The 20,344-nt window shown below is 44.3% G+C and overlaps 1 protein-coding gene across 3 annotated transcripts in view; it reads left to right on the top strand.

The window, feature by feature from the left end:
• Positions 1–8,108: 8,108 nt before the first annotated feature.
• The window catches only part of CUNH10orf90 (chromosome unknown C10orf90 homolog), a 224,473-nt gene continuing 212,237 nt past the window's right edge, over positions 8,109–20,344 (top strand). For 2 of the 3 annotated variants that reach the window (XM_055608880.1, XM_055608879.1), the window contains exon 1: positions 8,109–8,311. In XM_055608880.1, the coding sequence (XP_055464855.1) occupies positions 8,195–8,311 (117 nt within the window). In that variant the 5' untranslated portion in view covers positions 8,109–8,194. The remainder of the gene's footprint in view (positions 8,312–20,344) is intronic. The other variant, XM_055608877.1, reaches the window with a different exon arrangement.

The following is a 20,344-nucleotide window of genomic DNA, read 5'->3' as shown; positions in this document are numbered from 1 at the left end:
CTTTTCTTCTTGACGATCCATTATAGACATTGGAGGGAAAATAGGAAAACACCATGCATTGTCTTCAAATAACTCTCTCCTCCCAGTGGATCTGAAGGAGAGAAATATGATTTTTCCCTAACTGCGGGTTGCTTTGGTTTTCAGCGACATTAGAAGTAGCTTTGAATATTTAATCAGAGCAGTTGGCACAGCATTGAACACCCTGTGGGTGCTAAATGAATGATTCTCGATTGTTTGCAGAAGTGGGGGCAAGTGAGTGATGTAGATGAATGTGCCAATATTTTTCGTATTCCTGTTGTTGTTTTTCCCCTTATCCTGGCCCCCGCCCCATGTTTGCCACTTTCCCAAACATTAAATTATCATGATTTCCAAACACTCCAAAAGAAGTAGGGGAAAGTTCCTGTTCACAGTAGGGAAAGTGGCATATAAAGCCATCAGCTCCTTTTGTTTCTGACTTTTCTTGGGAAGACAGAACAGATGTTTGGTCACCCCATATGAGGACAGAACAAAGAAACTCCCCACCCAAATCTATCTTGTAACCAGTGATTCATGTGGGTAACTTATAGCAGCATAGACAAGGAGTTACAGGAATGTGAGTCGCTCAAAAGGGGCATCATGAGAAGCCCACATGCTATGGCTGGTGACTGCTTCCCTGGGGCTCCCAGCACATCTTACAGGCAGCTTCACCAGAGTCCCCTCGCCTTGCCCAGCAGTTGCTTACTGCTTACATAGCCCTGGGGACCAGCCTGGGAGTCTCTGACTTCCTGAGCTTCTGGAGACTTAGGAGCCTCGGGAATATCCCGGGAGTGGGTGTTTCAATTAGGAGGAAATACCTATATACATCTTTTATTTCCTACATCTACCTAACAATGCCTTAGTTTCTGTTTCTGTGATAAACTATGATGCTGGAGAAAGCTACTTCATGTAGAAAGGGTTTATTCTGAGTCATATCTCAGGTCATCACCCATCATAGTGGGGAGTCAAAGCAGCAGAATCTTGAAGCTGCTTGGCCACATCAAATTTCACGCTGCTTATCAGCTCCCTTTCTCTACTTACACTGTCTGGGATCCTAGCTAGGGAATGGCGCCACCCACAGTGGACAAGTCTTCCCATCCATTTCAATGAACACAATCAAGATACCCCCCACCGGCACGCCCAGAGGCCAGTCTCTCAGATGAGTCTCGATTCTTTCAAGTGTACAATTACTGCTAACCACCACTCACTTCCACTTGATGACTGAAAAACACCCCACCTTTTCTACTACATTGAGGCAATCACTCAGCACAGCCCAAATACGCAGCAACAGATGGACTTGCCAAATAAACTCCCATTTCCTTTCTCTTATGTTAACAAGCCCAGGGATTTTTAACAAGCACAGAACTCTCAATCCTTCTCTTTTGTTCTAGCATTCATCAAGCAGGAACTAACAGAAGGGTATGTGGAGGCGCAGTGGTACTGTGTGGCTCCCACACATCTGTTTTTGTTAAGAGATGCTCCGGCAGCCAGCCCTCGTGCCAGGAGGAAACTTCAGCTCCTACCTGATGAGTGAAACACCCATAGATAAAGTGTTACTCCCCTCCAAAAGGCTTGGTTATGAATTCAGAAACCCATACTCATCTGTTTTTATTGTCACCTAATGCCTTTTAGATAAGCACAGGCCTTGCAGGAAATCAACTCTGGAGCTGCATAATTAGGACATCTTTCAGAGCCATAAACGGTAATCCCACCAGAGATTAAGAATTCACAATCATGAATTTCTGGCACCAGGTACCTACAGTTCTGTTTCTTTTTGAATAATGCATTATTTCAATACTTTGATGCATGCTCTATGAAACCCTGTATGACTCATCCAGGGTAAGGAGAATAATATCCTTGTTCCCCATCTGTCCCAACTGTAAACATGTTTGGGCTCAACACTATGGCTTAGTGTCATAGAATAGCAATGGCCACCAATGTCAGTTTCAATTACTCACTCTATGGGCCAATTTAGGGAAATTTGATTGAACCTTCTACAGGACATTGGCAAACCAAAGGTCTAGTTTTCTAGTGAATGAGCTGTTCACTTTAAGGGAAAGGAGAGGTGGGCTGGGGAGATAGTTCCGTGGATAAAGTATCCGGCACACAAGTGTGAAGACCTCAGTTTGAATCCCCCAAACTCATGAAAAGCCAGGTGTAGTAGCGCACACCTGCAATCCCAGTCCTCTTGGGGCAAGATGGGAAATGGAGACAGGAAAACGCTCAGAAGCTCAAAGGTCAGCTAGCCTGGTATATGTGGCACCCAACAAGAGATCCAGTCTCAAGCAGGGTAGAAGCCAAAGACTGATAGCCTAGATTGTCATCCATACATGTGAACACACACACACACACGCACACACAAGTGGTCCAAGAAGTTGTTTCTGATGACAAGCAGCACATACGGTTTCAGTCACTATCTTAGCTTGAGGATAAGGTATTTGAGGCAGGGTGATGAGACGTGTCTTATACTTGACTTTTACTCTTGGGATTCTAATCCTGGGCTTCAACTGCAGTCCTGCTGTTCTCCTAGGCTCCGTGCGATGTCCCAGATTCTGTGACGGTTCCTGAGGTCTCAACACAGGAGTACAAATTCTCTTGCTCAGAGTAATTCTTGTCAAGGGCTGTTCTACAGCTAAACAATGGACTCATGTGGAAGTGTGGTATGGCTCTCACCTCTGCTTCTCTGATGCCTGGTATAGGACTATATTGTATCTGTTAGCACATAAACGGATTTTCAAAGAGGAGCACAAACTGTTGATTGCAAGTCAGAGGACCCTGAGCCAAATACTACTACCTAAGAGGGAAAGCATGACGGACATACCAGACTTCCTCTTTGAACTCACGGGCAGAAGGTTCTACAGTTGTCTGGACGTGGCTACCTCTAACCACAGCTTCTCAGTGACAGCTGCCACCTGTACCAGCAGTGCCCAAAGTGTTCCTGTTATTGCCAGGCACCCATAGTTGTGAATCTCCAGGATGCTAGCTGTCCAGAATAGGCCTGGTTTGGTCTCTTGTGGTCCAAGCGCCTATCTCACTCTTCTCACTGGAGCCCACTAAATGGTTCTTCAGGATTGTCTCAGTCAGTTTGAACCAGACATGGTGGCTTAAATGATATGTGAAAATTCCTCAGTGTTGGAAGCTGAGGTCTGAGATCAGGGTACCAGTGCAACGAGCGCTCAAATGGCAACTCTTACAGCTTGTAGACCTTGACCTCACATGATCTTTACTGCTCTGCTCTGTTCTAGGGAACGAAAGGGGATCCCCGCTTCTCTTCTCCTAAGATCACTATTCTTACCAGGAGAGCCCCACCCTCATGACATAATTTAACTGTCTTTATCTCCCTGAAGCCTCATCTCCAAGGAACATAAAGTTAAGGGTTAGAGCTTCACTATAACAGTTGGGGTGGATGGGGATATCAGTATTCAGCTACTACATTGGTCATTCAGTGGGGTCAGAGACAGGCCGGCCTCTATGAAGCCTGTGGACAGGTTTGGAGTCAAGGTGAGGGGAAAGCTCTCGGTAGGAGGGAGCTGTGGGAAACCCCAAAAGCATCCATGTCCTTGACCAGTGTGTGCCGCTATGGTGGCATGCGACTACCCGACACTGACACTTGTTTGTACACATGGCACACGTGTGTGGGGACCTGGCTTCAGTTCCACAGGACACACGTAAGAGCTCATCTGTAACCCTGGTGCTCCTGTGGCAAGATGGGAGGTGGACCCAGCAGAATCCTAAGTAGAGAATGTGAGTAGCAAGTTCTTCCATTTATTTGGAACAGGAATTAAAAACTGCATCACAATAACAGCCTGCTCAGAGGGACTCCAGCTCTATTTCTCAGGTGAGGAAATCATGTGGCCCCTTGCCTCAGTTTGTGGTGCCACTGCAGGCCAAGAGTCCTGGAATTATGATGGGTTCCTGTTTTTCCTTTTAAAAAGTCTGTATGTGCACGCGTGTGTGTGTGTGTGTGTGTGTGTGTGTGTGTATGTGTGTGTGTGTGTGTGTGTGTGTGTGTGTACCTGTTCAGATGCATGGAATGTGTGTGGAGACCAGGCTTAGCCTTGGGATGTTTCTTAGGTGCTGTCCATCTCATCAGTCTGGAACTGTTTAAGAAGGCTCGCTCAGCCATCAAGCCCCAGGGATCTTCTCCCCAGTTCTGGGATTACAAACTCAAAGCACTATGGCCAGTTTTTCTTTTGAATCCATAGGATCTAATTCAGTTCATCCTGCTTGTGTGGGACAGACTGAGCCATCTCACCAGCCCCGGTTTCTTCAGCACCTGTCCTTTTCAAGTGTGGGCGTATTTGGGCACTTCATGTTTTCAGTCTTTGCCCTTTGGGGTGATGGTGACAGCTATCTCTGAGGTCCCCTGAGCCAGCCTTTTCTCCAAGCACTTGACTTAACACCTTCTCTTTCAGTCTTTACAGCAGCCGTGGAATGAGGAAGGCATTGTTGCTGAGGCAATATAGAAAGGCAGGGAGCATAAGGGGACGGAGAAAAAAAAGGGACGACTCCCTCCAGAGTGATTGAAGCCTTTCACCAGCTGAGAGTCAGAAATTCTGCCTCAGTTAACAAAATCTGCTGTGAAGTTGCCCACATAGAGACAACACGGTTTTCTTTCTTTCCCTACAGATATTTCAAATAAGAATATTAAAGTGGTGTAAATGTGTATGACCAAGCATGGCCTTTCTTTTACCCTAGACACAAACCTGTAATTTTTCTAGGGACAATTTTTAAATGTTCAGTTACATCACTTTTTGTTTTGCTTGCATGCATGGATGCGCACTTATGTGAGTGCAGTTCCCTTGGAGGCCAGAAGGGCATTGGGTCCCCTGGGTCTTGAGTTCCAGATGGCTGTGATCTGCCATGTGGGTGCTTGGGAATTGAACCTGCGTCCTCTGGAAGAGTAGCCAGTGCTCTTAATCACTGAGCCATCTCTCCAGCCCAATTTTTTTATTTTATTTTATTTTTTAGGAATTTCATAACAAACCTCATTTCCCAGCTGAGGACATGTCTTCACTCTCTTGTGCGAGCTTTGTAAGCCTTATAGAGGGGGTTTCTTAGGAACCCTCTGAGATATAACTTGAGGTTTTTTTCAAAGTCGTATATATGGCCACTGCTGAGACATTTGGTGTGGCTCCCTTTGAAAAGTCCACATCTATGCTGAGGGGTGTACTGTCCTTTCTTCTCTTTCTATCAGCCGCTGCTTCAGTCCATGTTAAAGTCTCTCCTTGACAAACCCCAACTGCAACCCATTCTGGGTCAGCATGAAACTATTTTCTGTGGAAGTCAAGAAGCCTGCGTTTGCATGGTCTACAAAGTGAATCCAGGACAGCCAAGGCGACACAGACAAACCCAAGATGTCTTGGAGGAAAAAAAAAAAAAAAAGAATCCTGGGTTTACGTAAATGGAGTTCACTGAAAGAACTGGTAGAGCCCTGACTCTGGCTTCTGCTCCAGTGCTATTTAATAATGTCTATCCTATTGAGCAAATGGAGACACTGACTCAAGTTCAGTTTTGCAGTTCACATGAGGCTGTAGGGCTAATTCTGTGAGAGTTTTATAGGGAGCCGATGTGTTTTAAGCCACATTCCTGTGCTATGTGTGGGACAGTGGTTCCAAGGACAAATGGAAGGCTATGTGCCAGCCCTTCTAACAGAGGCATAATCAGGAAGAGGCTGTCTTTCCTGGAGAAACTCTGCCTCAGATGGGAACAGCTACTCTCTGCTGCTGTATGTCTGAACAGACATATTCCCAAGCCTAAGGCTGTCAGAACAGTCAGGAGGCTGCTGACAAAGGGCAGCGATGCTGGAGCAGAGGAGCCTTGTCCCAGTGCATGTGCTTGTTGGAGCATCCATGCCAACTCATCTCCCAGCTTTCTGTCAGTGGTGCCCTCTGACCTCTCCTCCACCCTCCCTGCTCTGTGGCTTTCCATTCTGCCTCCACACACTGAGAGACTTGCTCTGACTATCTCAGGGCTCCTGTTAAGCCCTCTTGGCCAAGAATCTTTAGACCTTTTATTTGGCCGTGCTACACCATGTTCCGTGTCCAGCCATTGTTGCACTCATTGGAGAGGGAGGGGTCTCCCATAGTCCAGGTGAGCTCGTGAGCTCTGGTGATACCTGTGACAGTTGGTTTCTGTAACAAAGTACCAAGCCTAAATAAACTTCCCCTGGCTGGTTTTGGAACCTCCAGACATGTAGTTCTGGTAGCTTCTGCCTGGCTCGGTATCCTTCAGAATGTTGTGGTTCTGAAAGAAAAGTCTTGATTGTTCTCACACCTGAAGTTCCTGCTGGACAGGAACTGATGGGCACCAGAACATGGATTCCAATGCAGACTTTGGGGAGGCACAGGTGTAGACCTTCAGAACCCAAACCAGGTATGCATGTTCCTTCTGTTGTTGAGGTCTTTGATAAATTTGAATTGCTTTATTACGCAAATTTCTTCCCTGGCTGTCTTTACCCCAGTGCTTCTAAATCCAAGATGGCATTCTATGCACTCTATTCACCGGGAGTTGCCAGTGTGAGTAAAGCCTGCCACCAGCTGGGTTTTGTGCTCTTATTTACAGGTTTAGGAAAGCCAGAGTCACAGCTGAACGCAGTAGTCACCATCCTGAGACCTTGGGCTGGTGTTTAGTCTTTGTACTGTCTTCACACTCAGGTGCGAACCGCAGCTGATGTGATCTCCAGTCTTTTCCATCTCCTCCTGAGCTTCAGTTCTTAGTTTCATCATTCAGCTCTTGTACCCAACAACAGGAGTCTGAGATCCTATCCCCCAGGTCCTGGCCAGTGGCTATGACTTCCTGCTGTGCACAGCAAGAAGGAGCAAGGTCTTTGACATTGAGTTCTGCTTCTGGGAAAGTCACCCCCTCTCCGCCTTCCCTCGGCCTTCCCTGGCTTGCAATGTGGAGCAGGTGAGTTAAAGTTTTCACAGGGTCATCCTTGTAGAAAGTCCCCTTGCAAAAAGAGTTCTGTGTCTTGCCATGTGCTCTGTCTTGCACATGCCCTTGACTAATGGCTCCTAGGCCAGATGAATAGAACTGGCACCAATACAGGAAATGAAAATAGCAAGGAGAACCCCTTAGGTCTGTATTCTAAGCAACCTGACATTCAGAAGCTAATAACTTTTTGCATAAAGTAAACCTTCATAAGCACGGCACTATGAGGTCCTGCTGTGGAGAGAGAACTGTGCAAAAATAATTTGAGCAGAAAATGTGCAACTATCTCCTAAGAAAGATGTGCACCACAGTCCTGGCACATTTGCTGGCTCTGGCACATGCCGCTTCCCCCCCCCCCCTTTGTATAGCTCATGTTCTACTCATAACCTGGGGGGGGGGTACAGGTAGGAAGGACTTTTCTATCTCAGTGCTCTTCCTGGGGAAACTGAGGCTCAGAGTATGAAAGGGCTTCCATAGTTGACTCTGGATGGGAACCCTACCTGAGCCACTGTCCTCACAGGCAGTGTCTCCCCATGCCCACCCACAGCAGCCATTTCTTCCAGCCTCTCTTTCCCTGAATGCACTCTTATCTTCTCCAGGGCTGAGGCCACTCTTTGTGCCGGTAGGCAGTCTGTACTTGTTCCTTTCAGGCCCCTGGCAAGCAAAAGCAGGCATTCTAAAAAGCAGCAATTATCCCTCTTGGTTCTTTTGTACAGAGCTCTGTAAATAATTTATTTGGATTGGAGGGTCTGGAGATGGAAACACACATTAGACCTTTTGGTAACCAGGCAAATTCAGAGTCTGGAACTTAAAGGCCAGTGGAAAACAAGTGAGAAAGTAACATGTCTCTTTGAAATCAGAGAAGACAACAAGACCTCAGTGCCCAGGCAGGAGGCTGGGGCTGGCCAGGCTGCAGCTGGAAGGAAGTTTTCTCATGGCATTTAAAGGTCATCGGAGGGGTTTCTACAACCATATCCAGAGGCCCTATAGCTAGGATTTTTGAGCAACTGTCTGTGAAGTTGGAAAACTCAGACCTGCACTGCGACTGGTCCCAAACTCCTCCCGCTGCACTCAATACCTTCATCAAACAAAGAAAATTGTGTTTGCCAGGCTGGCTCGCTGAAGTCACAAGATTCCCAGTCTCACATAGTGCTCCGGAATGCCTGCGAAACCTCCCGAGGAGGGGAAGGCTGTGCACTCCACCTTTCAGATAACTGCATTTAGTACCAGCCTGAAAAAACATGTGATGGTCATAGACTTGGTGAAGAGAGACTTGCTTCCTTCCCAGAGAAAAGCCAAAGTTTGCTTCATTCACATGTGCCCGGGCCTGAAGGTGACTGAGCAGCCAGTGAGCAGCTATGAGGTACAGCTGGGTCTTGTCAGTATGGGTTCAAGGGGAGGGGGCTGGGGGGAAGGGGGCAGGGGGGCAGGTGCACATTGAGCTAGGAGATGCTGATGGAGGTGTGTGTGGGGGAACCCACAGGCCAGGTGTGTCCTGTGGTCTAGCAAAATCATTCATTTGTTTGTATCTTGTAAAGACTTAAGATATCCTTTAATTTAGCTCAGTTTTTGCAGTACGTTGGCAGGGATAACATACTGGATGGGTGTGATTGACACACAATTGACAACAAAAATCTGCTCAAAAATTTCTGAGTTGGGTAACTGCTATCCACACCTGAGAACTGTAGGAACTGTTGAGCGCTGCGTGATTCCAGTGCTGTGAGCCCTGTGAGTTTGCATTTCTCTGTCTCTAGGAAGAAATGCTTACTTGACTGCCTGTGAGTTTAGAGGGAGTGAGTGTTCATGACTCAACTTGATCTCATTGAGATAGCAAGATTCCAGAATGGTCTTTTATTTACTTCTCAGTCATGAGCTTTAGTTTTCAAGCCCAGACAACTTTTTGGAAAATGGGGAGGACTTTGGAGTTTGACAATGTCAACTTGAGATAAACACATTACCCTGAAAGATATCTGTAGTCTACTCTGGATACCAGCCAACAGCGGTTATCTTTTCAGAAAGTAAACACACATGAAACCTGATCAGCTCTTCATTGTACCTGGAATAAATTATGAATGACACTGTAATCGACTCCCAGATAGCTCACTTACCCATCTCTTTGGATGATTGTAACATGCACATTGCTAATGCTTTATGAAAAAAAGGTAAGCATTTGAATATTGATGCTGTCATTAGGAAAGACTCTCTCCCCCCCCCCCCGGGTTCTGGCAAATACCTGAGACCTTTAGTCACCCATACTTGGCAGTAGGGAAGCCAGTCTGACAGGGAGGAACAGGTTTTGCAGGGTTCTAGGCTGGCTTCTTCCAGTTCCAGTCCTGGGAGGGTGAATTTCCATGTTCACAACAGATATGTAAAGGCCACAGGAAAAATGGTGTTAATTAAATTCAGTAGTAGTCCTTATTCATTAATTCATTGCCCAATCAGCCAGAGCAAAAGGTGTACAATTATAAAATAATTGAAAGAAACCAGAGATGTTATTATTCACAAGTAATTAATCGGACGGGGACAGAATTTTATCATTGTAAAATTTTCATTGTGGCTATTTTCCAATCCCCCAGAGAGGGAAAAACTTGTTTAATTATCTCATCATGCATTTTACAGTAATGCTCATAGCTCTGCTTTAAACTCTTCCTAGTGAACACCCTCTCTTGCATTCCATTCTTCATAAATAAGACTTCCACGTTCCTTCATTATTGTAGTCACACTGAAAGTAATGTGAAAAGGTGTTTTGCAGGAGATTGCACAGAAAAATGCAGATTGCCTCAACTGTATGTTTCTGTGGCTGAACCATTTACTACCATTGACAGCCAACAGCCTAGCCACGTGTGTTAAATGAACCCTAGGCCACTCCCCAGCTAACAGTCCAACCACTTGGGTAGTTTTTACTGAATCTATATGGCACACGGTGTATTTAGGGCCAGTTTCCTGTGCTCAAGGGCAGGCTTGGAAACAGAATCCTGGTCTTCTGACCTTCTGAATTTTAAACTGTGCTTAAGTTCAGAGCTGGAGACCATAGATGGAGGTGATGGAGATGTACACAGAAGACCCACAAGCCAGGCATCTTCTCTGGTCTGGCAAACACATCACATCTGTCTGCTGTCTGGGTTTGCAGTTTATTCTGTGTATGATCTTTTTTTTTAAATCAGATTTTATGTGTTTACTTTCTGAAGAGATAGCTGCTGCTTATGGTTCGTACCATTTTCAGAGTACAGATATCTTTCAGAGGGTCCTGTGTTTATCTCAGATCGACATTTTTCATCTCCAAAATTCAGTAGTAAACATTTCAGCATTTAAAATAGCCCTACGCCATTGAGCTATTACAGGAAACAAACCTTGGTGCTCCATTTCCCAAGGCAAACATACCTGAGAGACCAACTAACAGCCCAGCCTGCTGCTGGACTTCTCTCCCGGCATCAGCTCAGGGGCTTCCTGTTAACCTGGGCTTTGACCATGAAGTGACTGATGGGGCAGAAAATGAGCAAGGTCGCTGGGATGAACTCTCAATCCACAGGGGTACTAGATAAAAGAACTGGGTTCGTTTTCAATAAAAGTGAGTTTGGGAGATTTTTCTGTGAAAAGCTTCTTGGTGTCAAGTTCCTGGGAGAAACTGCAAATTTACTGAGCCAAGGCTGGGATTTATGGATGGGGAGTTCTCTAAAACCATCTTAGTCCTGAGCTGCGTTAACTCAGTGATTGGTGTAACTCCAGATAGGAACCATCACAGAACCTGTGCTGAGATGCTGCCGGGTGAGGAAGCAGAGGAGCACGAAGATGTTGTAGATACTGTTTGCCTGATGTTTGCAAAGCCTGGCTTCCTCTTGACCCCAAAAGTACCCCAAACTAATAGGAACATGATGTGTTAAGGGAATTCTTCCCTGAATAAGTGTTCTGTAAGGTTCAAAAATTAACCAAGCCATAGCTGGACATGGATGGTCCTGTCTGAAAACTCTGTTTGCAGTTCACATGGTGAGCATGCATTCCCAAGATGTCCCATGAAGAAGGCTCTCCCTTCGTTACTGCATCCCCGAGTGAGTGTGTTTAAACATCTTTGCTCCACAGGGTGCCAAGAATGATCTACAATATCATTTGGTTTTGAATGAGTTATTAAGTATCCAGTAAGCCAGTATGAGAGTAAACAGCAATTAGCAGATGGACAAATAGATACCTAGGTAGCAAAACATGACCACACTGGGGACTCAGGGCATCCAGCAGAAATGGACTGGGGCAGCTCCTTTAAGGCAGTCAGCAGTTGTTCCCTATAGAGACTGCAGGACAAAGCAGGGTGACCCATCGGTGATGCTATCAAGCAAAAGAACAGATAACAACAGAAAGCTAATGTCATCCAATCAAGGTTTACAAACATCCAGCAGAAACCAACCGGGGAAGCCCCGACAAGACAGTCAGCTGGAGCTCCCAAGAGAGAGGTTCCCAGCAGAGAGGGATGACCCCTCAGATCAGGCTTCCAAGTTAAAAAAAAATGAATAGGAGCAGATATAGATACTGTTATGGAGTCTGGTGCTCACAACATCTTGCAGAAACTGACCAAGAAGGCTGAGACAGTCAGCCCGAGTTCTCTATTGAGCTTTCTTTCCATGGTTGGCTTTCCTGCTTCTTTTTCCCACTGCAGACACTTTTACATCATGAGATAAACAATAATAGTAATCTCTGTTGGCTAGAGCTCACCTTCTCGCTGTTTTCAAGGGTACACCAACTTTGCTCATGAACTCTTTTGTGCTCCCTGTCACAGAACTGGGAGTGGGTAACTCATCCCTAGCCAGGGCATCCTCAGAAGACTCTGAGACAACATGCTTTGGTCTAAAATGGGGTTTGGAATGTACACTTCAGAGGCAGGCCTGGTGATCTCAAACAAAACATGACAATTTGCCATTATAATATGCATTAAAATGGTTATTGAGACCTGTCTGGTAATAGATAAATGCTGGAGCTTGTAAGTGAAGAGGCCTATCTGTCTTCTGATAGGTGACAGTTTTAAACATTCTCTTCATGAAAGGTGTACCTGAGCCTCTTTCACCATCTGCATCTCTATTTTCTAGTTATTGTTATTATTATTTTATTGAATTTTTATTTTTTATATTAATTACAGTTTATTTACTTTGTATTCCAGCTGTAGCCCCCTAGTTATCATTATTATTTTTGTTGTTATTTGAAAAGACTTTTGCTAGCAATGTTTGGTTTTGGCTACCTAAAGGATCATGGTGAAAATCCCCCATCCATGTGTTCCAACTAAGATCACTGTGACTCAGTGGGCCCAGAGCAATAGCAGAGCATCAACACTAAATAACAAATGAACTAAAACAATTTCTAGGAGGCTCCTTACATCTCCCATTTCTCTCTGGTTCACGATTCTCTCTGCCTTCCCAAGCACGTGAGGCAAACACTAACAGTGGGATCAAGGTTATTGTGAGTGCTGTTCATCAACCTCTCTGTTTTTTTTTCCCCCATCTATTTCTTCAGATTGATTTGCCTCCTGGTTTTGAGTTGTATTTTCTTTCTTCTTTACACACCAGCTTTTCAGCTGGATTTTAGCGATTGTGACTTTTGCATTGTTTAATGCTTGATTTTGTATTATTCCTGTAAAGAGAGTTGGGTGGGTTCTGGTAGAGTAAGCTGTTTGCGGATAGCTTGGTTCTGCTGGGGTTTACTGGTGAGATCTGTGAGAGGTCTAAAGGAGGCTGTGGAACAGAGCAAGTGGTTCTCAAATACCATGGCTTTGCTCCATGGTAATGTCTGGAAATAGTTTTGGTGATGGCAGCTGGGAGAAGGATGCCACTGATTCTAATGGGTAGAGGTCATAGATGTTGCCACCATCTCTCTCTGTGTGTGAAGTTATGTGTGCAGGTGTGTGTATATGAGCATGAGAGAGAGAGAGAGAGAAAGAGAGAGAATATGTGTGATATCTAGAAGTCAACTTTGGATGATGTCATTCATCTATTCATCTTGCTTTTTAAGGCAATCTCTCTCTCTCTCTCTCTCTCTCTCTCTCTCTCACACACACACACACACACACACACACACACACACACTTTTACCCATAAATCATTGTTTGGGCTTGCCTGGCAAGCCCCAGAAACTTACTTACCAGTCTTAGTACCTTGCAGTCTGAGATTAAAAGAGCATATCACTAGCATGCACTTTACTGACTGAATTATTTACCAAGCACAGATGATGTCAATTTCTTTCAATGCACTGCACCCCTCTCTTCCTTCCAATGGAAAAGGAGCCAGCCTAAAATGTCCATAGCATGGAGGGGGTGAAGCCCTGTTCTAGGGCATACTCAGACCTGCTGTTAAGACGCAGCCTTTCTGAGGAATCTCTCTGGCTTCTCAGATGTGCTGAGACCTTCCAACTGGTGCGGCTGTGAATTGTTTCCACCTGTGTGAGGTCTTGAAATTACCTGGCCTGCCTCTTGGTGGAATTTCTTTTCCCTTACTATCAGATAAGTTTTTTCTCAAGCAGATGCAGGTGAGAAACTTGAGGGGTCTTCTGTGGCCAGCTGACAAAGCCACCGAATCCTGTGTCTGTCTCCTGTGCTAAGTGAGAACTCAGGCTCTGCCGAGTTGCCACTTCAAGTAGGGATAATTGTGCAGTTCTCTCTCAGTTTCCCTCTAGCAGGGATCATAGGCCTGCATTGCTGGCCGTACAGTGAGAAAAGAAAGCTATTGTTTCACAGCTTTTACTATTTTATTTTACTTTACTGTGGACAGAAGTAAATGCTTGGCCATATGGTTTGGGTGTTGCACCAGGACAGAGATAGTCTGCTCTGTCTGTGTGTCTCTCTCCCTCACTCTTTGTCTCTTTCTCTATTCTCTATCTCTCTGTGTGTATGAATGTTTAAGTCACATAGCAATGAGTTTATATGTGTGCAGGTGAAGGTCACAGGTTAAGTGTCATTCCTCTGTAGCCATTTACTCTGTTTTTGGACACATCTCACTAGCCTGGAAATGACCATGTAGGTTCAGGTGGCTGGCCAGTGAGCCTCAGGAATCCACTTGTTTCCATCTCCCTATTCTAGGACTTATAACCACAGATCAGTGTGTCTGGCTTTAAAAAAAAAAGGGAGTTCTGGGGATCCAACTCAGGTTACCATGACTGCAAGGCAAGCTCTTCACTGACTAACCTATCTCCTCAGCCCCTCAGCTATGGGCTTTGATGAAGGCTTTCAAGTGACTGGGTTGTGTCTTGAAGTCTTTAGAAATAACACTCAAATTTGAAGTGCTTGGGCTTCATGAGTCATGGAATGAAGAGATCACAAGGCCCAAACAGGAGGTGAAACAAGCACTTTCTTCCCGTGGTCATCAAAAGGTACATAGCTGTGTTACCCATTATCTATCCCACTTGACAAGTCTGAGCCAGATCAAAGTCTTCTGAATCTTGATTTTCTTCCTCAAGTACTGGCCTCAATGCAATGTTTTTGCTGAGATAGTGTGCTGGTGACTCTTGCTGTAATGTTGCCCAAGCACTCAGGGTGAGCAGGCTCAGAAAAGGCAAACGCACTGAGACTCAAGACGATCATCTAATATCTTCTTCACTCCAGAGCTTTCTGTCCTCCTCCACTCTCCATGCCCTGTTCAGACATCCATGGGCTGTTGAATTTTATATGTATGGTGCTGGAAATTAAACACAGAACCACTGAACTGCACCTCTAGTCTCAGAAGTCTGTCATGTAAACATGAAGCCATGGTCTGAAGTTCTAGACCTATCCATTGTATCCATAGGACCCAGCAGAAAGCAACAAAGACGCTAGTATAAACCACTCCACTGGGAGAGCTGGTGTGCAGAGGGTAGGGGTGGGGGAGGTGTATCAGAGTTGCAAATGGCCAGGCCATTTGCCCTGTGTGTGAGGAGCTCAGTGGAGACAGAGATGGAACAAAGGAAGCTGGTGTGGCTGATCCCTGAAAAGTCTCATTCATCCTCACCACAGCTGTGTGAGACACATGAGGCCCATTTTTTTTTTCCAAAGAGAAATTTCTGAGAGGCTCAGAGAGTCAATGCAAGCATTATGGGGACACAGCTAGTGTGGATAGGAGCACTCTGGCCTCATGATGTCCTCCTCTGAGGTCTGTGTTTCTCATGTGGTGCTCAGGAGGAGAGAAGACAGAGGCAAGGTTCCCCCTCTGACAGCAACTGCTAGCCAGGGGTTCCAGGAGGCATCGCAGACAAAGGAAAGCCTGTCTTGAATACACCCAGGGTCAGATGGTGGAAGGTCAGGTCAGGGTGTCCCACTGCCCTCCGGCCACAGACATGGTTCTCTGCTGTCTTCTTTTTGCTGGGAACTTTCATCCTATTTTTGATGTCCCAGTTTCTACTCCTGCAGACAACAGAGGAAGTGAAGAGAAAACACTGAGGCTGTCTTGCTGTAAAATATCTATCAACCAGTAAAATACATGGAGTTTTAATATAGCTTTTTAGAAGTTTATTTTCCAAGCAGATGTTAATGTTCAAAAGCTCTAACATATATCCTATGTGTAAAGAGAGTAGAATTCTGTCATGCTGCTTCTATTGTAAACAGTTTATCTAGAATTCTAGAGAGATTTCATAGGTTTAGCATAGGGATCAGCAAACTATTTCTGATACTGAATATAGTTTTGTGGCAGGCTACCTTTGACTTGTGAATTAAAATTGCTAATGCTCACTTTAGGTGCTGTGTAAAACAATCTTAATAACTTTGGGGCTATTTATTTTTAGTGTAACATCTTGCTTTAAAATATAAACATTAGAGTTGGTGAAATGGGTCAGCAGATAAAGGCTCTTGCTGGCAACTTGACTACCTGCATTTGCTCCCTGGAGCCCACACGATGGAAGGAGAGACTGACTCCTGCGAGTTGTTCTCTGACTTTCACGTGTGTTTTGTGGCAGGTGCACAACCCACCCATATAATAAATCCACAGATAAAGATAATAAAATTAAATAACCAATACTAATAACTCATGTACATATCTTCTGATAGTTGAACAGTGCAATCAGAAGACTATAATTACAATTATGGGAAAAACTGGACAAGTTCAATATTGAGGCATACAGCTTAGATTCCACTTGGAACATTTTACGATTCCAGGTACTTAATAATATTGATTTTGGCTTATGAGCCTTTATTCTCTACATGATAAAGATGTCTTTTGGAAATGCTAATGAGGAAGGCTGGAGAGATGGCTCAGGAGTTAAGAGCCTTGGCTGCTCTTGCAAAAGATGTTTGTTCAGTTTCCAGCACCCACATTGCAGTTCACAACCATCAGTACCTGCAATTCTGGTGTGTGTGTGTGTGTGTGTGTGTGTGTGTGTGTGTGTGTGTGTGTGGAGGGGGATTGGTCTGGTGCCCTCTCCTGGCCTCCGTGGGCATTGCACACATCGGATGCATGTGTTTACATGTCATACATGTAGGCAAACATTCAGACACATACAATAAAAATAAATAAACCTTACTTAAAGAGGGAAACACTAGTGGGAAGCTATGAATTCTAATGTCTGTTCATATGGAACAAAATAAACACTAAAAGACAGAACTCTTACAACAGAAAACTTGAAATTGTATTAGCATCTTTGACGTGAATAAATTTATATCTTGACTTTCTTTTATGGCTGTAGAATGGAATGGAATGGATTAGAATAGAATAGAACAGAATATGTATCCAGATGCCCGTTGATAACCGTGCTAGGTGCCGGTAACACAGTCAAAAACTCTTGTTCTTTTGCTTGCTCATACTCTGTTGGGGCAGCTAGTGAATGTCTATACAGAACTGTGAGTGCAGAGAACACAACAAGACTTTCAGAGATGGAGACATTTGGCCATGTGCCTCTTGTAAGATTGGGAAGATTTTAAGGTCCAGTGGGAAGAGTGAGGTATGGGCTAAAACTGGGTAAGAAGAAGATATTTCTGGCAAAAAAAGACTAACAACTTCCAAATAGTAACTCAGGTCAGGAGAACCTAAATAAAGCCCAGCAGTCTTTCTTACTTGAGAAGACTAGGTCACAGATCCTGAGAGATAGGAGGCAACCCAGAAGTAGCTCCGAAATTTGCTCCAGGTGTCCTTGAGTCTGTGTGAAAACCCACCTGTACTTTGCTGAGATGCAGAATGACTTCAGGTCATGAAGAGTTATAAGGACTCAGGTCATCAACCATCTGGAATGTAGAGACCTTGTTGAGTTTGGAGGCAACTTAGAAGAGCCCTTGTTGAGTTTGGAGGCAACTTAGAAGAGCCCTTAAAAGGTTATGCTTTTGAAATGTGTCTAAAGTAGCCTCCAGACTCCAGACTCAGACCCATTTAACAACTTAAAAACAGGCCAGGAGAACCAAGTTATTCCATAAGTAGTTTAACTATTTAGCAAAACAAAGTTCATTGTTCTTTATAAGACTACAAAAAAAAATTTAGTGACAGATAATGTAAAATTTACAATATTTAGTAACCAGTCAAAAATTACTAGTCATTCAAAGAATCCAAAAGACTGACTCATGAGCAAGATAAATCCCAGTTAATAGAAGTGTTCATTGAAATGATGAAATCAGCAAAACGTAGATTCTTAAAAATGTATTCTTATGTAGAATTCTTACAAATTCTATCATCAATGTTGTACGTGCATCGTATTCTCTTTAAAGCCATGGAATTTACAGGGAGCCATCACCATGATGGAGAGATAAATGGATGATATATGGAAAGAGCAACACAGAATATTTGGAGAAGGAAAAAGGAAATAAGCTAGAATCTTGAGTGGCTTTACTCACCTGCAAACTTGATACTACAGAAGACAGGTTCATTGAGCTTCCCAAACTCAGGATGAAAGAGAAAAAGTAGAGGGATCAAGAGAGAGGTTGAGAATCAGAGACAACACACAGGAGAGAGTAGAGTTCAGGGACCAACCTCTCAATGTTAAGAGTCTAGTATATGCATTATGAGAGCCTCGGGAGGAAGGAATGAGGAGAAGAAAGATGCAAAGAGATAATGGTTTCTAAATTTACGGTTAATGAAGTGTATAAAGAATTGCCCGTCAAGCATTTCTGCTCCCCAAATGGCAGTGCATGGGTGATTAGCCAGTGTGCTCCAATCCAGGGAAAGTGGGTTATTTTGTTGTGGTCATCCTGCATTGGTGACTGAAGCATCCAGCTCTGTTTCTTAGGGCCAGGATTCTATCAACACAATCCATCACAAAAAACTGGTTCACTTTGGACTGGCTCTTCAGGGACAGGAAACACACGCTGACAAGTGCCGTCTGTATTTGTTTTGTGTTGCTGTGTAGCAGCATGTGGTCATGCAGACTACAAGTCCTAGTGTGGGTTAGATGGCTCCTGTGCATGAAGAAGTCCTTTCCCATCTGAGCAGGCATCAGCCTCCTACCAGACGCTTAGAATACACTTCGAAGGTTATTGGTAACTGGGGGGAACTTAGTTGTTTGTTGCAGGACTGGAGTCTCCATTTCCTTCTGGGCAACAGCCAAAGACCAACAACTAAAGGCCATGTGTAGGGCCTTACCACATGGCTCTAGCCAAAGAGAAGGCTAGTATGTTCTTTAAAAGTTGTTTTCCTATTTATGCTCACTTATGTGTTTGTATGTGAGCTTGAGTGAACATATGTGTACCACATGCATGCAAGATCCCTCAGAGGTCAAATGCAGGCATCAGATTCCCTAGAAGTAGAGTTAAAGGCAGCTGGGAGCCACCTCATTTGGGTGCTGGGAACCCAACCTGGGCTATAGAAAAGCAGAAGTCTCTAGTCTTTTGTTTATTCTTTCTAGGTCATCTGGAAAGTCTTTCTGTATTGAATCTCTCTTGATCACATTTATATGTTTCACCTGTTAAGTCAGGGTCAGGCCCACCTAACATAGTCTCCATTTCAACTGATTCAGTGACAACAGATTAGTAACCTCAGTATCATGAGCCAAAACATTTTGCAATGCAACATAGCTCAGCCATCGGAGCGGGAGCCTCCTCTGTCCATAGCTAACTGCTCACACTCAAGGAAAGGTGACTGTGTGAGGCATATATACCAAGGCTAGGAATCTTAGTGGCCGTCTGAGTTCTTTGCTTTCCAACTAATTTTTCATTATTTGTATAGGTGGAGAAAAGAAAATATAAGGAGGCTTTGGGTTAGGGCACATAGATTGGAGCCTCATGGGGGAAGGGTGTTCATGAGTTGCTCTGTGGAACCATGTATTTCCTCCTGACATCAGATCAGCCTTGAGTAGATGCTTTAAGAATCTTCCATGAATAAATGATAAACAAAAGCTCATTAAATACACCCTGAGTGCAAACTGGAAGCCAGGGAGAGTGACAGTTACTGCATAGACGGTGTCTTCTCTGACTCAGTGTTTACACTTAATTCCTTGTGCATTTAGGCTTTTCAGCTATCAGCAGACAGACAGCAGGATGATGGACAGTTGAAGTACTAGCTCTAGTTTGCCCAAGCGAAGCTACAAAGTAGAATTTACCTGTTTGATTACGCTTTTTGTTAATAGGATTCTGAAATAGTGAAATCATCTCAAGTCTAGTTCACATCCTCTTTCTGTCTCAAGAAGACAACACTAAAATTGAATGTCCTCGGCAAAACCCACAACTTGGAAATGGCAACGTGTCTGAAGCAAACAGAGATGAAGGAAAGTGGATAGGATAGCTTTTCAAAGTAGATAGCAAACTGCTTGCCATTTTGTATGGAAGGCAAGAAGCTGCTTCATAGGTTAGCACCCTGCAGCCAAGAGCAAGTGACTGGGTACGCAAGAGCCCGCCTACCTGCACAGGGACTCAGATGCCTCTAATTCAGCCGTGTGTTTACAGGAAGTTCATGAAAACGGTGATTTTTTTAGCTACAAAGATGCTTATCTTTTCACTGATCCTTCTAGGTACTACTGGCTTCCCTGTACTCTGCCTTGCCCACGGCCTTGCGTTGCTCTCTGGTCCCTGAGTGGGGATGGTCTAGGTCAAGCATGCAGAAGCATTGCATCTTGGTTGATGGGTATGCAGACAGGGTTCCATGAGTAATGAGGAGAGACATGTTCCCTGTAATGGAGCAAGCTTTGTTGGCTTTCTCATGCATACTGCTGCACTAGGAATTCAGGAATGAAAATAGGAAGGCTTCCTTAAGAAGTCTCAGAATAATCACTGCTTATATTGGGCTGTGTAATTTTTCGACACTGTTGCAAAATGAAAATAGGAGTTCTTTTTGAAAAGAGGGTGAGCTGTGAGCAAAGGTCTTTAAATAGCTTTCGGACCTTTTTCTGTCTTTTCCTTTCTTTTGATTTTCCATGGCATTTTAATTTTTTTTTTTTTTTTTTTTTTTTTTAGCTAAATGGTCTCTGTAAAGACAAATTACAATTTTACATTATTGGTGTGATTTTACTGCTCATCTTTATAATGTCCAATGCTGTCTTTAGC

This window comes from Psammomys obesus, unplaced genomic scaffold (assembly GCF_907164565.1).
Source record: "Psammomys obesus unplaced genomic scaffold, mPsaObe1.curated_primary_1811, whole genome shotgun sequence".
Classification (NCBI taxonomy): domain Eukaryota; kingdom Metazoa; phylum Chordata; class Mammalia; order Rodentia; family Muridae; genus Psammomys; species Psammomys obesus.
The sequence above is the reverse complement of the archived record's forward strand: the minus strand, read 5'-3'. Positions and strand labels throughout refer to the sequence as shown.